This window comes from Schistocerca americana, chromosome 2 (assembly GCF_021461395.2).
Source record: "Schistocerca americana isolate TAMUIC-IGC-003095 chromosome 2, iqSchAmer2.1, whole genome shotgun sequence".
Taxonomy (NCBI): Eukaryota; Metazoa; Arthropoda; class Insecta; order Orthoptera; family Acrididae; genus Schistocerca; species Schistocerca americana.
The window spans coordinates 37,432,316-37,447,995 of record NC_060120.1 but is presented as its reverse complement, the minus strand read 5'-3'; the positions used below and the strand labels follow the sequence as shown (position 1 = coordinate 37,447,995).

The following is a 15,680-nucleotide window of genomic DNA, read 5'->3' as shown; positions in this document are numbered from 1 at the left end:
TCTCAGATTCGGAAAAGATGCGGAACGAATCGACCGTGTCCTATCAAAGACACCGTCCCAGTTCTCTCCTTAAGCGATTTAGGAAAATCACGGAAAACCTAGATATGGATGGCCGGACAGGTATTGCAAGCGCCCATCTCTCCCGAGTACCGAGTCCAGTAAGCCAATTAAAAAAAAAAAAAAAAAAAAAAAAAAAAAAAAAAAAAAAAAAAAAACGCGAAGGCTGCCATACCTCTTGTATGGGCAGTAATTCACTGACCACAATCGAACGACATAGAGACAGATAACTGGTCATTAATTCGATTCACTGATGGGCTGCTTCGAATCCCGGTAGGATCAACGACATGCGTAACTCACATTGTTGGTGAGAGAAAGTTGGTAAATAGAGAAACGTTTTAAACATCGCTTGCCTTAACTGTGTGGTGGAGTGTATTTGAAAATCGATTACTTGGCCCTGGTGTCTCATCGTAAGCACAAGGCATGAAGACTGCGTATAATATCAGTTTATATTGGAATTTGGAGACGTTTCTATCGCAACAAGACTAGATATGTTCTTCCAGCGAGATTAATGTATTGCGGATTCTACCCATCAGAGGAAACATCGTGTAACGTTCCCTGACGGATACACTGACAGCGCTCGACGATGTCATGACCCATCAAGGTCGCAGAACCACAACCCATTAGATTCTTGTCTGTTCTGATGCATAAAACGCGAAGTCTACAGCCAGAAAGTGAACACAAGTCATCAGTTCGCATTATGACCAGTGGTGCACCGTAAATGTTGCCACGATGTTCTCCAAAGAAGCAAGGCACAATTTTGTGGAATGAGGCGAAAATTACACAGCAGTCGATAACAGGACTTTTGGCTTGAAACCCCATTCTCTTCTCTTTCGAATTGCTAATAACTACGAGACTAATAGTGTATAAACAAAAGTTGATGCCACAAAAAAATGGCTCTGAGCGCTATAGGACTTAACTGCAAAGGTCATCAGTCCCCTAGAACTTAGAACTACTTAAACCTAACTAACCTAAGGACATCACACACATCCATGCCCGAGGCAGGATTCGAACCTGCGACCGTAGCGGTCGCGCGGTTCCAGACTGTAGCGCCTAGAACCGCTCGGCTACTCTGGCCGGCTTGATGCCACAACAGATACATCATGTCTGTACGTTTTTGTCGCCAAAAATCTATTTTGTCCATGGCGTCATCGTACCAGAGTATGTGCGTCCACGAGATTGTAAACAGATATCTTTGTATAAGGCTACAAATTGCTGTAGCGTTGAGACGTATGCAGCTGGGCCATTGATTCCAGTCTCAGTGTGAAAAGCGTGCCGAGTTTTACTAGTAAACAAAGCGATACAATAAAACTATTCTTTGAAATAAATGTGAAAATCAGTATTAAACTGAAAATCACGGAATAAAGAAAGATAGTCCATGTCAAATGAAAATATGCTCGAAATTCAGTCAGAGAAAATCAGAGGAAAGCTCTTGTCGAAAGGAATTCAAAATGCCCAATAAGCGCAGTGCCGAGCGAACGCGAGTAAGGCAGCGTCGAAAGGGAAATGAAAAAACGGCGCATATCGATTATATAGCTTTTCCACTGACCCATCGTGCACACAACGTCCAGTGACAGTCCACACTTGGGATTCACCTGTTACACAACACTGTGTAATCACTGTAGTGAAGAGTCTGATACTTAAATTACGCATTAATACGAAACATTAGTTACGATTATATCCCGAAGTTTTTACGAAAAATCGACAGCGGTGATTCGAACAACACACTCAGTTTTCTTACATTTGATTGCCACTGTTCTAAATTAACATCTGTTTTTGTACATCAATATAACAACCCTCAAGAAGTGATTTATATGCTTTCGCTTATAAAAATTGAGTTTCGTTTCCGTGAATCACTTACAACTGTGTAACTGTAGGCCTATGACCGCAGAAAATTGGACGTTAGTACACTACTGGCCATTAAAATTGCTACACCAAGAAGAAATGCAGATGATAAACGGGTATTCATTGGACAAATACATTTTCACGCAATTTTGGTGCATAGATCCTGAGAAATCAGTACCCAGAACAACCACCTCTGGCCGTAATAACGACCTTGATACGCCTGGGCATTGAGTCAAACAGAGCTTGGGTGGCGTGTACAGGTACAGCTGCCCATGCAGCTTCAACACGATACCACAGTTCAAGAGTAGTGACTGGCGTATTGTGACGAGCCATTTGCTCGGCCGCCATTGACCAGACGTTTTCAATTGGTGAGAGATCTGGGGAATGTGCAGACCAGGGCGGCAGTCGAACATTTTCTGTATCCAGAAAGGCCCGCACAGGACCTGCAAGATGCGGTCGTGCATTATCCTGCTGAAATGTAGGGTTTCGCAGGGATCGAATGAAGGGTAGAGCTACGGGTCGTAACACATACGAAATGTAACGTCCACTGTTCAAAGTGTCGTCAATACGAACAAGAGGTGACCGAGACGTGTAACCAGTGGCACCCCATACCATCACGTCGGGTGATACGCCAGTATGGCCATGACGAATACACGCTTCCAATGTGCGTTCACCACGATGTCGCCAAACACGGATGCGACCATCATAATGCTGTAAACAGAACCTGGATTCATCCGAAAAAATGACGTTTTGGCATTCGTGCACCCAGGTTCTCGTTCAGTACACCATCGCAGGCACTTCTGTCTGTGATGCAGCGTCAAGGGTAACCACAGCCACGGTCTTCGAGCTGATAGTCCATGCTGCTGCAACATCGTCGAACTGTTCGTGCAGGTGGTTGCTGTCTTGCAAATGTCCACATCTGTTGAGTCAGGGATCGAGACGTGGTTGCACGATCCGTTACAGCCATGCGGATAAGATGACTGTCATCTCGACTGCTAGTGATGCGAGGCCGTTGGCATCCAGCACGGCGTTCCGTATTACCCTCACGAACCCACCGATTCCATATTCTGCTAACAGTCATTGGATCTCGACCAACGCGAGCAGCAATGTAGCGATACGATAAACCGCAATCGCAATAGGCTACAAACCGACCTTTATCAAAGTCGGAAACGTGATGGTACGCATTTCTGCTCCTTACACGAGGCATCACAACAACGTTTCACCAAGCAACGCCGGTAAACTGCTCCTTGTGTATGAGAAATCGTCGAAGTGGCCAAGCGGTTCTAGGCGCTACAGTCTGGAACCGCGCAACCGCTACGGTCACTGTCTCGAATCCTGCATCGGGGATGGATGTTTGTGATCCTTATGTTAGTTAGGTTTAAGTAGTTCTAAGTTGTAGGGGACTGATGACCTCAGCAGTTAAGTCCCATAGTGCTCAGAGCCGTTTTTTGAGAAATCGGTTGGAAAATTTCCTCATGGCAGCACGTTGTAGGTGTCGCCACCGGCGCCAACTTTGTGTGAATGCTCTGAAAAGATAATCATTTGCGTATCACAGCATCTTCTTCCTGTCGGTTAAATTACGCGTCTGTAGCACGTCATCTTCGTGGTGTAGCAATTTTAATGGAAAGTAGTGTATGTGCTTCCCACGACCTCCAAAATGTATGCTAGTCCTTCGCACTATCTTTTTCTCCTGCATTAACGCCATTTCCGCCTGCTTCGTTTGCCTGGCCATCAACGATTTCTCAAAAATGGCTCTGAGCACTATGGGACTTAACTTCTGTGGTCATCAGTCCCCTAGAACTTAGAACTACTTAAACCTAACTAACCTAAAGACATCACACACATCCATGCCCGAGGCAGGATTCGAACCTGCGACCGTAGCAGTCCCGTGGTTCCGGACTGCGCGCCTAGAACCACTAGACCACCGCGGCCGGCAACGATTTCTCACGGAGACTTTGACATTTAGTGTATTTGCCCCTGCTAGACGTCAACGTCTGCCTGTACAAAGGCTTCCGCCAGTGTAGTAACTCTGGCACTGGGCTTCCACGACCAGCACCACCCTACAGAGGCTTCGGACGCACCTAAACGTGGTTTGTTGACAGGGATGACTCGGCTGGGCGCCGCGATGCTGCTGTTGGCAGCCCTGACGGCGGGTGTGGGCGCGGCCGGCAAGATGCGCATCCTCAACGCCTGGCGGACGCTCGACTTCGCCTTCCCGTCGGAGCTCACGCGCCAGGCCATGATACGCAACGGCTCCTACGTTCCAGGGAACTCCATCCCTATTGACGTGCAGCCTTGGCAGAGCGGTAAGTCGTCCTCATCCTCGGCGTGCTCAATTAATCTACAATAGAGTCTCCATTAGATTACATCAGATTAGATTAGATTAGTACTTATTCCACAGATCATGAATACGACACTTCGTAATGATGTGGAACGTGTCAGGTTAATAAAAGGTGTCTATACAAGATATTACATTACACAAAATATTACATGACACTCAATTTTTTTTTTTTTTTTTTTTTTTTTGTGGAGGTTGGGAAATTACCTACTTACTACATCCAAAAATTCATCTAATGAGTAGAAGGAGTTGCCATTAAGAAATTCTTTTAATTTCCTTTTAAATGCTATATGGCTATCTGTCAGACTTTTGATGCTATTAGGTAAGTGACCAAAGACTTTTGTGGCAGCATAATTTACCCCCTTCTGAGCCAAAGTTAGATTTAACCTTGAGTAGTGAAGATCATCCTTTCTCCTAGTGTTGTAGCCATGTACACTGCTATTACTTTTGAATTCGTTCGGATTGTTAATAACAAATTTCATAAGTGAATATATATAAAGTGAGGCTACAGTGAAGATTTCTAGCTCTTTAAATAAGTGTCTGCAGAATGATCTTGGATGAGCTCCAGCAATTATTCTGATTACACGCTTTTGTGCAATGAACACTCTTTTACTCAATGATGAGTCGCCCTAGAATATGATGCCATACGAAAGCAGAGAATGAAAATAGGCGTGGTAAGCTAATTTACTCAGATGTATATCGCCAAAATTTGCAATGACCCTAATAGCATAAGTAGCTGAACTCAAACGTTTCAGCAGATCTTCAGTGTGTTTTTTCCAGTTCAACCCCTCATGAGTGCATTCACCTAGAAATTTTGAATATTCTACCTTAGCTACAGATTTCTTATCGAAGTCTATATTTATTAATGTGGTCATTTCATTTACTGTGTGGAACTGTATATACTGTGTTTTGTCAAAGTTTAACGAGAGCCTATTTGCAGAGAACCACTTAATCATTTTCTGAAAAACATCGCTTACAATTTCACCAGTTAATTCTTGTCTGTCAGGTGTGATAGCTATACTTGTATCATCGGAAAAAAGTACCACCTTTGCATCTTCGTGAATATAGAATGGCAAGTCATTATTATACACTCCTGGAAATTGAAATAAGAACACCGTGAATTCATTGTCCCAGGAAGGGGAAACTTTATTGACACATTCCTGGGGTCAGATACATCACATGATCACACTGACAGAACCACAGGCACATAGACACAGGCAACAGAGCATGCACAATGTCGGCACTAGTACAGTGTATATCCACCTTTCGCAGCAATGCAGGCTGCTATTCTCCCATGGAGACGATCGTAGAGATGCTGGATGTAGTCCTGTGGAACGGCTTGCCATGGCATTTCCACCTGGCGCCTCAGTTGGACCAGCGTTCGTGCTGGACGTGCAGACCTGCAGACCGCGTGAGACGACGCTTCATCCAGTCCCAAACATGCTCAATGGGGGACAGATCCGGAGATCTTGCTGGCCAGGGTAGTTGACTTACACCTTCTAGAGCACGTTGGCTGGCACGGGATACATGCGGACGTGCATTGTCCTGTTGGAACAGCAAGTTCCCTTGCCGGTCTAGGAATGGTAGAACGATGGGTTCGATGACGGTTTGGATGTACTGTGCACTATTCAGTGTCCCCTCGACGATCACCAGTGGTGTACGGCCAGTGTAGGAGATCGCTCCCCACACCATGATGCCGGGTGTTGGCCCTGTGTGCCTCGGTCGTATGCAGTCCTGATTGTGGCGCTCACCTGCACGGCGCCAAACACGCATACGACCATCATTGGCACCAAGGCAGAAGCGACTCTCATCGCTGAAGACGACACGTCTCCATTCGTCCCTCCATTCACGCCTGTCGCGACACCACTGGAGGCGGGCTGCACGATGTTGGGGCGTGAGCGGAAGACGGCCTAACGGTGTGCGGGACCGTAGCCCAGCTTCATGGAGACGGTTGCGAATGGTCCTCGCCGATACCCCAGGAGCAACAGTGACCCTAATTTGCTGGGAAGTGGCGGTGCGGTCCCCTACGGCACTGCGTAGGATCCTACGGTCTTGGCGTGCACCCGTGCGTCGCTGCGGTCCGGTCCCAGGTCGACGGGCACGTGCACCTTCCGCCGACCACTGGCGACAACATCGATGTACTGTGGAGACCTCACGCCCCACGTGTTGAGCAATTCGGCGGTACGTCCACCAGGCCTCCCGCATGCCCACTATACGCCCTCACTCAAAGTCCGTCAACTGCACATACGTTTCACGTCCACGCTGTCGCGGCATGCTACCAGTGTTAAAGACTGCGATGGATCTCCGTATGCCACGGCAAACTGGCTGACACTGACGGCGGCGGTGCACAAATGCTGCGCAGCTAGCGCCATTCGACGGCCAACACCGCGGTTCCTGGTGTGTCCGCTGTGCCGTGCGTGTGATCATCGCTTGTACAGCCCTCTCGCAGTGTCCGGAGCAAGTATGGTGGGTCTGACACACCGGTGTCAATGTGTTCTTTTTTCCATTTCCAGGAGTGTATATTAAGAAGAGCAGAGGACCCAAGACCAAACCTTGCGGCACCCCATACTTGATTGTTCCCCAGTTTAAGAAATCACCAGTTTTTTGCATATTATGTGAACTGTTTATTTCAACTTTCTGCACTCTTCCAGTTAGGTATGATTTAAACCATTTGAGCACTGTACCATTCACACCACAGTACTTGAGCTTATCCCTCATGACGCCTCTCATCATTGGTTTGGCCGCAAGTCTGTCATGAAGTTTCCTCTGTCGTTTTCAACACAGGACGCCGAAGCACAGCATCTGTGGCCCACACTTTTTCACATTTTGCACCCAAACAACAGGGAGATCATTCGCTTATCAAGCGATCCACCATCGATGTAGACTATCATGCGATAAAATACGTCAAACTTGTTCAGTGACAGTGGGTCACATTTCGAACATCCCTGCCACCCCTCACGGTGGAGAATGAAACGTTTTTAAAAACAATAATGCAAGTCAAAATTAAATTTTTAATATAACACATTTTAAATTGGATTAAAATATAGAATAATTTCTTCTAGTTCCATACGGATTCCTGGCTCCTTAGGGATAGTCCTGATAATTTGTGCTTGTGAATTTTTAATAGCTATGGCAATACTTGTAAGATTTATAACGAAAAACGTGAAGCTTGAGAAATACATGACAGATGCATGAATAGATCATTTTCTATTATCTGTTGCATGCACCCCAGGATTTCGTTTTTCATCTTATAGGTACTGACCCCCCCCCCCCCCCCCCCCCATGAGCCATGGACCTTGCCGTTGGTGGGGAGGCTTGCGTGCCTCAACGATACAAATAGCCGTACCGTAGGTGCAATCACAACGGAGGAGTATCTGTTGAGAGGCCAGACAAACATGTGGTTCCTGAAGAGGGGCAGCAGCCTTTTCAGTAGTTGCAGGGGCAACAGTCTGGATGATTGACTGATCTGGCCTTGTAACACTAACCAAAATGGCCTTGCTGTTCTGGTACGGCGAACGGCTGAAAACAAGGGGAAACTACAGCCGTAATTTTTCCCGAGGGCATGCAGCTTTACTGTATGGATAAATGATGATGGCGTCCTCTTGGGTAAAATATTCCGGAGGTAAAATAGTCCCCCATTCGGATCTCCGGGCGGGGACTACTCTAGAGGATGTCATTATCAGGAGAAAGACACTGGCGTTCTACGGATCGGAGCGTGGAATGTCAGATCCCTTAATCGGGCAGGTAGGTTAGAAAATTTAAAAAGGGAAATGGATAGGTTGAAGTTAGATATAGTGGGAATTGCTGAAGTTCGGTGGCAAGAGGAACAAAACTTTTGGTCACGTGAATACAGGGTTATAAATACAAAATCAAATAGGGGTAATGCAGGAGTAGCTTTAATAATGGATAGGAAAATAGGAATGCGGGTAAGCTACTACAAACAGCATAGTGAACGCATTATTGTGGCCAAGATAGACACGAAACCCACGCCTACTGGAGTAGTACAAGTTTATATGTCAACTAGCTCTGCAGATGACGAAGAAATTGATGAAACATATGATGAGATAAAAGAAATTATTCAGGTAGTGAAGGGAGACGAAAATTTAATAGTCATGGGTGATTGGAATTCGACAGTAGGAAAAGGAAGAGAAGGAAACGTAGTAGGTGAATATGGATTGGGGCTAAGAAATGAAAGAGGAAGCCGCCTGGTAGAATTTTGCACAGAGCATAACTTAATCATAGCTAACACTTGGTTCATAATCATGAAGGAAGGTTGTATACATGGAAGAACCCTGGAGATACTAGAACGTTTCAGACAGATTATATAATGGTAAGCCAGAGATTTAGGAACCAGATTTTAAATTGTAAAACGTTTCCAGGGGCCGATGTGGACTCTGACCACAATCTGTTGGTTACGAACTGTAGATTAATACTGAAGAAACTGCAAAAAGGTGGGAATTTAAGGATGTGGGACCTGGATAAACTAAAAGAACCAGAGGTTGTACAAAGTTTCAGGGAGAGCATAAGGGAACAATTGACAGGAATGGGGGAAAGAAATACAGTAGAAGAAGAAAGGGTAGCTTTGAGGGATGAAATAGTGAAGGCAGCAGAGGATCAAACAGGTAAAAAGACGAGGACCAGTAGAAACGTTGGGTAACAGAAGAAATATTGAATTTAATTGATGAAAGGAGAAAATATAAAAATGCAGTAAATGAAGCAGAAAAAAAGGAATACAAACGTCTCAAAAATGAGATTGACAGGAAGTGCAAGATGGCTAAGGAGGGATGGCTAGAGGACAAATGTAAGGATGTAGAGGCTTATCTCACTGGGGTAAGATAGATACTGCCTACAGGAAAATTAAAGAGACCTTTGGAGAAAGGAGAACCACTTGCATGAATATCAAGAGCTTTGATGGAAACCCAGTTCTAAGCAGAGAAGGGAAATCAGAAAGGGGTAAGGAATATATAGAGGGTCTACACAAGGGCGATATACTTGAGGACAATATTATGGAAATGGAAGAGGATGTAGATGAAGATGAAATGGGAGATACGATACTGCGTGAAGAGTTTGAAAGAGCACTGAAAGACCTGAGACGAAACAAGGGCCCCCGGTGTAGACAACATTCCATTAGAACTAGTGACAGCCTTGGGAGAGCCAGTCCTGACAAAACTCTACCATCTGGTGAGCAAGATGTATGTGACAGGTGAAATACCCTCAAACTTCAACAAGAATATAATAATTCCAATCCCAAAGAAAGCAGGTGTTGACAGATGTGAAAATTAACGAACTATCTGTTTCATAAGTCACAGCTGTAAAATACTAACGCGAATTTTTTACAGACGAATGGAAAAAATGGTAGAAGCCGACCTCGGGGAAGATCAGTTTGGAATATGTAGAAATGTTGGAACACGTGAGGCAATACTGACCCTACGATTTATCTTAGAAGAAAGATTAAGGAAAGGCAATCGTACGATTCTAGCATTTGTAGACTTAGAGAAAGCTTTTGACAATGTTGATTGGAATACACTCTTACAAATTCTGAAGGTGGCAGGGGTAAAATACAGGGAGCGAAAGGCTATTTACAATTTGTACAGAAACCAGATGGCAGTTATAAGAGTCGAGGTGCATGAAAGGGACGCAGTGGTTGGGAAGGGAGTGAGAGAGGGCTGTAGCCTCTCCCCGATGTTATTCAATCTGTATATTGAGCAAGCAATAAAGGAAACAAAAGAAAAGTTCGGAGTAGGTATTAAAATCCATGGAGAAGATGACATTGTAATTCTATCAGAGACAGCAAAGGACTTGGAAAAGCAGTTGAACGGAATGGACAGAGTCTTGAAAGGAGGGTATAAGATGAACATCAACAAAAGCAAAACGAGGATAATGGAATGTAGTAAAATTAAGTCGGGTGATGCTGAGGGAATTAGATTAGGGAATGAGACACTTAAAGTAGTAAAGAAGTTTTCCTATTTGGGGAGCAAAATAACTGATGATGGTCGAAGTAGAAACGATATATGATGTAGACTGGCAATGGCAAGGAAAGCGTTTCTGAAGAAGAGAAATTTGTTAACATCGAGTATTGATTTAAGTGTCAGGAAGTCGTTACTGAAAGTATTTGCATGGAGTGTAGCCATGTATGGAAGTGAAACATGGACGATAAATAGTTTAGACAAGAAGAGAATAGAAGCTTTCGAAATGTGGTGCTACAGAAGAATACTGAAGATTAGATGGGTAGATGACATAACTAATGAGGAGCTATTGAATAGAATTGGGGAGAAGAGGAGTTTGTGGCACAACTTGACAAGAAGGAGGGACCGGTTGGTAGGACATGTTCTGAGGCATCAAGGGATCACAAATTTAGCACTGGAGGGCAGCATGGAGGGAGACCAAGAGATGAATACACTAAGCAGATTCAGAAGGATGTAGGGTGCAGTAATTTCTGGGAGATGAAGAAGCTTGCACAAGATAGAGTAGCATGGAGAGCTGCATCAAATCAGTCTCAGGACTGAAGACCACAACAACAACAGTGTACATACTAGCTTTTTGCCCATGGCTTCACCTGCGTACTCATATGTCGTATATTTTGTACGTATTCCTCCACCCTGCCTCTGCTCAGCCATCCACGTCCTCTCATATACACCCTGGAACGCATTCTGGTACTTCCTGCACAACACGCAGATCCTGCAGGGCAGCCGAGATGTCAGACATTACCGACCTTCCTCACTACTAACCACGCCCCTACCGAACAGACGAACGAGAAAACGAGTTAATATTGCATTGTCGTCCAGTTCTGAGCTATGTTTCAAACTTCAAGTTTCTAACTCTACAGGAAGTTAGTTCAAAATTAATTGCAAATTTTGTATCAAACAAGCAGACAGACAAGAGAGCAACTCAGCGAGAGTATGTTAAGAAAAAGAGGTGCGGTAGGTGAGGTACGCGGGTAGGGTTCCACAGCAGGGAATCACACTCGTGTTTCCGCGTGCTGCAGAGCGCGGCCTGTGGAGCATGCTGGTGACGATTCCGCGCTTCAAGAAGGGAGTGCCCGCCACGCTGGCCGTGGTGCCGCCCAAGGGAGACACCAGCACGCCGCTGCTGCCCTTCCCGGACTGGCGCTCCAACCTGCAGGGAAACTGCGACGGCTTCACCTCCGTCTTCAGGGTGCAGGTAAGAGCAGCCTCTGCCACGTCTGTGCTGTCTCCTCGTAGCATAGCAAGTTCACGTGTTTGGAACTTGTCTGTCACACATCCAAAGACTTTTTTAATAACATTCAAAAATTTAGGTATGGTAAAAACTATTTATGAAGCAGCAAGGGAAATTTGTCAGACTGTAACAACTGGCGTGGCATTACATTGTTGTCAGTGCCCAGTAAGGTCCTCACCAGAATTATTTTAAACAGAATTAAAGAATCTCTTGATAAGCGACTGCGTAAAGAACAGGCCGGTTTTAGGGCACAACGCAGTTGTGTTGATCTTATTAACACTCTTAGCATCATTTCAGAGCAAAGTAAAGAATTCCAAGCAACAATGTACCTGGCATTCATTGATTTTCAAAAGGCCTTCGATTCGGTGAAACATTAAGTGCTCTGGCAGGTATTGCGGAAGTATGACATACCACAGAAGATCTTAAACATCATAAAAGATCTATATGATGGCTACAAATGCTGCGTACTCCACAAGGGAAATATGACAGAGCCCACAAAAGTAACAACTAGAGTCCGTCAGGGTTGCATTTTGTCACCAACACTTTTTCGACTCGTTCTACACTCTTTTATGAGAAGAGTCACAGCAGGCATGAGACGAGGAATCCAGTGGGGGATCCACGAACGTCTGGAGGATTTGGATTTTGCAGACGACATAGTTTTACTAGCTCCAAGGCTGACTGATATGCAAGCTAAATTAAACTTGCTGAAAGAAGAAGCAAAGACTGCTGGCCTCAAGATAAATATAGGCAAAACAAAGGAAATGAGAGTAAATTCAGGGAACATGGAGGTGCCATTGTTAATAGGTGAGCAGCGGGTGGAGACTGTCAACTCATTCCTGTATCTGGGCAGTATAGTGGCGGAAGATGGTGGAGCTGGAGATGACGTGAAAAACCGCATTAAAAAGGCAAATTCTGCCTTCATACAATTGTATCCAATATGGAAAAATAGAAATATCACGTACAAAACAAAAATCCGTATTTTTAATACAAATGTGAAGGCTGTCCTTCTGTACGCCAGTGGAAGCTGGAAAACGGATAAAAAGATAACATCCCAGTTACAAAGCTCATAAATAGATGTCTTCGACGCATCATGAATATCTGGTGGCTAGAAAAAATATGTAACGAGGAGCTCTGGCGAATAACAAACCAGATACCTATAGAAGACCAGATACGAGAGAGAAAGTGGGACTGGTTGGGGCACACCTTAAGAAAACCAGATGGAGCCATCGAGAAAAAAAGCATTGGAATGGAATCTCCAGGGAACAAGGAAGAGCGGAAGACCAAGGGGCACATGGAAGAGGACAGTGGAAGGGGAAGCAAAAAGAGTTGGCAAGACCTGGCCAGAATTGAGGAAAATGGCCAAAGACAGAGACGGATGGCGAGTTCTCCTGGATGCCCTATGCCCCCATAGGGGCCAAAGGAATTAAGTCAAGTCAGTCATGTTGGATGTAATCCCTTGGACGGAGGAAGATTTAATAATCTGCTTCTCCTCTTCGTAACTACGCGATGTCACGAATTCACGTCAGTGTCTTGATCCGCCCGTTCCAGAGATATTAGCGAATCGGCGATCCCGCTGCAAGACAAAAAATGTAAATGAGCGTTTGGCATCTTGACCTATATCTCTAACGTCGATCAGTTGTAGATATTTGGAACACGTATTATGTTCGAGTATAATGACTTTTCTGGAGACTAGAAATCTACTCTGTAGGACTCACCATGGGTTTCGAAAAAGATGATCTCGTGAAACCCAGCTCGCGCTATTCGTCTACGAGACTCAGAGGGCCATAGACACGGGTTCCCAGGTAGATGCCGTGTTTCTTGACTTCCGCAGGGCGTTCGATACAGTTCCCCACAGCCGTTTAATGAACAAAGTAAGAGCTTATGGACAATCAGACCAATTGTGTGATAGGATTGAAGAGTTCCTAGATAACAGAACGCAGCATGTCATTCTCAATGGAGAGAAGTCTTCCGTAGTAAGAGTGATTTCAGGTGTGCCGCAGGGGAGTGTCGTAGGACCATTGCTATTGACAATATACATAAATGACCTGGTGGATGACATCGGAAGTTCACTGAGGCTTTTTGCGGATGATGCTGTGGTATATCGAGAGGTTGTAACAATGGAAAATTGTACTGAAATGCAGGTGGATTTGCAGCGAATTCACGCATGGTGCAGGCAATGGCAATTGGATCTCGATGTAGACATGTGTAATGTGCTACGAATACATAGAAAGAAAGACCCCTTATCATTTAGCTCCAATATAGCAGGTCAGCAACTGGAAGCAGTTACTTCCATAAATTATCTGGGAGTAGGGATTAGGAGTGATTTAAAATGGGATGATCATATAAAGTTGATCGTAGGTAAAGCAGGTGCCAGACTGAGATTCATTGGAAAAATCCTAAGGAAATGCAATCCGAAAGCAAAGGAAATAGGTTACAGTACGCTTGTTCGCCCACTGCTTGAATACTGCTCAGCAGTGTGGGATCTGTACCAGATAGGGTTGATAGAAGAGATAGAGAAGATCCAACGGAGAGCAGCGCGCTTCGTTACAGGATCATTTAGTAATCGCGAAAGCGTTACGGAGATGATAGATAAACTCCAGTGGAAGACTCTGCAAGAGAGACGCTCAGTAACTCGGTACGGGCTTTTATTGAAGTTTCGAGAACATACCTTCACCGAAGAGTCAAGCAGTATATTGCTCCCTCCAACGTATATCTCGCGAAGAGACCATGAGGATAAAATCAGAGAGATTAGAGCCCACACAGAGGCATACCGACAATCCTTCTTTCCACAAACAATACGAGACTGGAATAGAAGGGAGAACCGATAGAGGTACTCATGGTACCCTCCGCCACACACCGTCAGGTGGCTTGCGCGCAGTATGGATGTAGATGTGGAAGTAGATGTAGTTGTGCCGGGAGGCCCCTGTTCGGGGAAGTTCGGCCGCCAAACGCAAGTCTTATTTCATTCGGCGCCACATTGGACGACTTTCGCGCCGGTGATGAGGATGAAATGATGATGAGGGCAACACAGCAGCCAGTGTCTGAGCGGAGGGAATCTCCAAGCCAGCCGCTGCAAGACGTACTTGGTCTACTGTCGGCGAAGTAATGGTTAATCGGCGGACCCGCATCAACTCACTCCTCCACCACATAGTGAAACACTTTGCGATGAATGTTGTCAACCTCGCTTTAATCCGCGAGTCGAGGTTAAAAATTCACTACTCTGACTCATCTAATAACTGCCGTGCAGCAATCTCATTATAGTCAGATAAATTCAGAGATTCGACCACTGTACTGGAAACATATAATGCCTGCATTCTCATCTTGATCTCCTAAACTACTTGCTTATCACGTTCTCGGCAATTTCAGAAAAGTGAAATATCCCGAGATATCAGATTAAAAATATTATCACAAAGACATACAAGAATGGAGCAGGTCAGGGTCCACTGAGACAATGCGGCTTATTGTACTGTATATCGCCATTCAGTATCAGATAACAACGGTCCCGTAACGAAACACATAGCTCTCATCGAGTGACAAACCTAGCTTTGGCTAAACCTTTGCCTACTTAATTGGAAGTCACAACTACCGTTCAGCTTTCGCTACGGCCGTGCAAGACCGTGTCCTCCTAAACGACGAAGGTGTCCTACCACTCTACCACATCGAGAACTACGCGTGCAACTCTCTCTAAGCCTGTCTTCTTCCCTCCATGAAGGCCTGCGACGTACTCCCACGTTTAACCACTTCATAAAAAAAACTCTGCAAATTGTCAAATGTGTTTGGCCTGTGCTGTCGTTGCAGGATGCATGATTTGTTCCTCCCCCACGGACATTATTGTTGGTTCAACCCTTTCAGCACCTAACAGTACCTCACTCGCGACTGTTTGGCAAACGAGCGTTTAGAGAAATCCCCATGATTCATCGGGAAACACAGCCAAAAACTCAGTGAGAACATCCCAAATGGTCTGGGAAGAAATACCATACCCCTCGTGCTTCTGGCAAAAAGAGTGCCCCAGTTCACGAGAAATTTCAGATGCCTGCCGAAAATCTAGCTAATCCCTTCTCAGCACCTACGGCGGTCTGTCACTTTGCAATTAAAGAACGTAAAATTAATCTGCGGATTTAAAAACAGACCAAAAAACTACTTCTGAGGTAATGTATCCACATTGGCATGGAAAATATATGTTAAATTATAGTTTACATGTAAGCCCTCTCAAATTTCTACGTGATATGATTTGGGCAGCCGG

The 15,680-nt window shown here is 45.0% G+C and overlaps 1 protein-coding gene across 1 annotated transcript in view; it reads left to right on the top strand.

Moving 5' to 3' along the window:
- Positions 1-15,680, top strand: part of LOC124595391 (protein yellow-like) — a 76,817-nt gene that overhangs the window by 14,374 nt on the left and 46,763 nt on the right. The window contains exons 2-3 of the mRNA XM_047134114.1: positions 4,005-4,208; positions 11,226-11,401. Coding sequence (XP_046990070.1) covers positions 4,007-4,208; positions 11,226-11,401 — 378 coding nt within the window. The 5' untranslated portion in view covers positions 4,005-4,006. The remainder of the gene's footprint in view (positions 1-4,004; positions 4,209-11,225; positions 11,402-15,680) is intronic.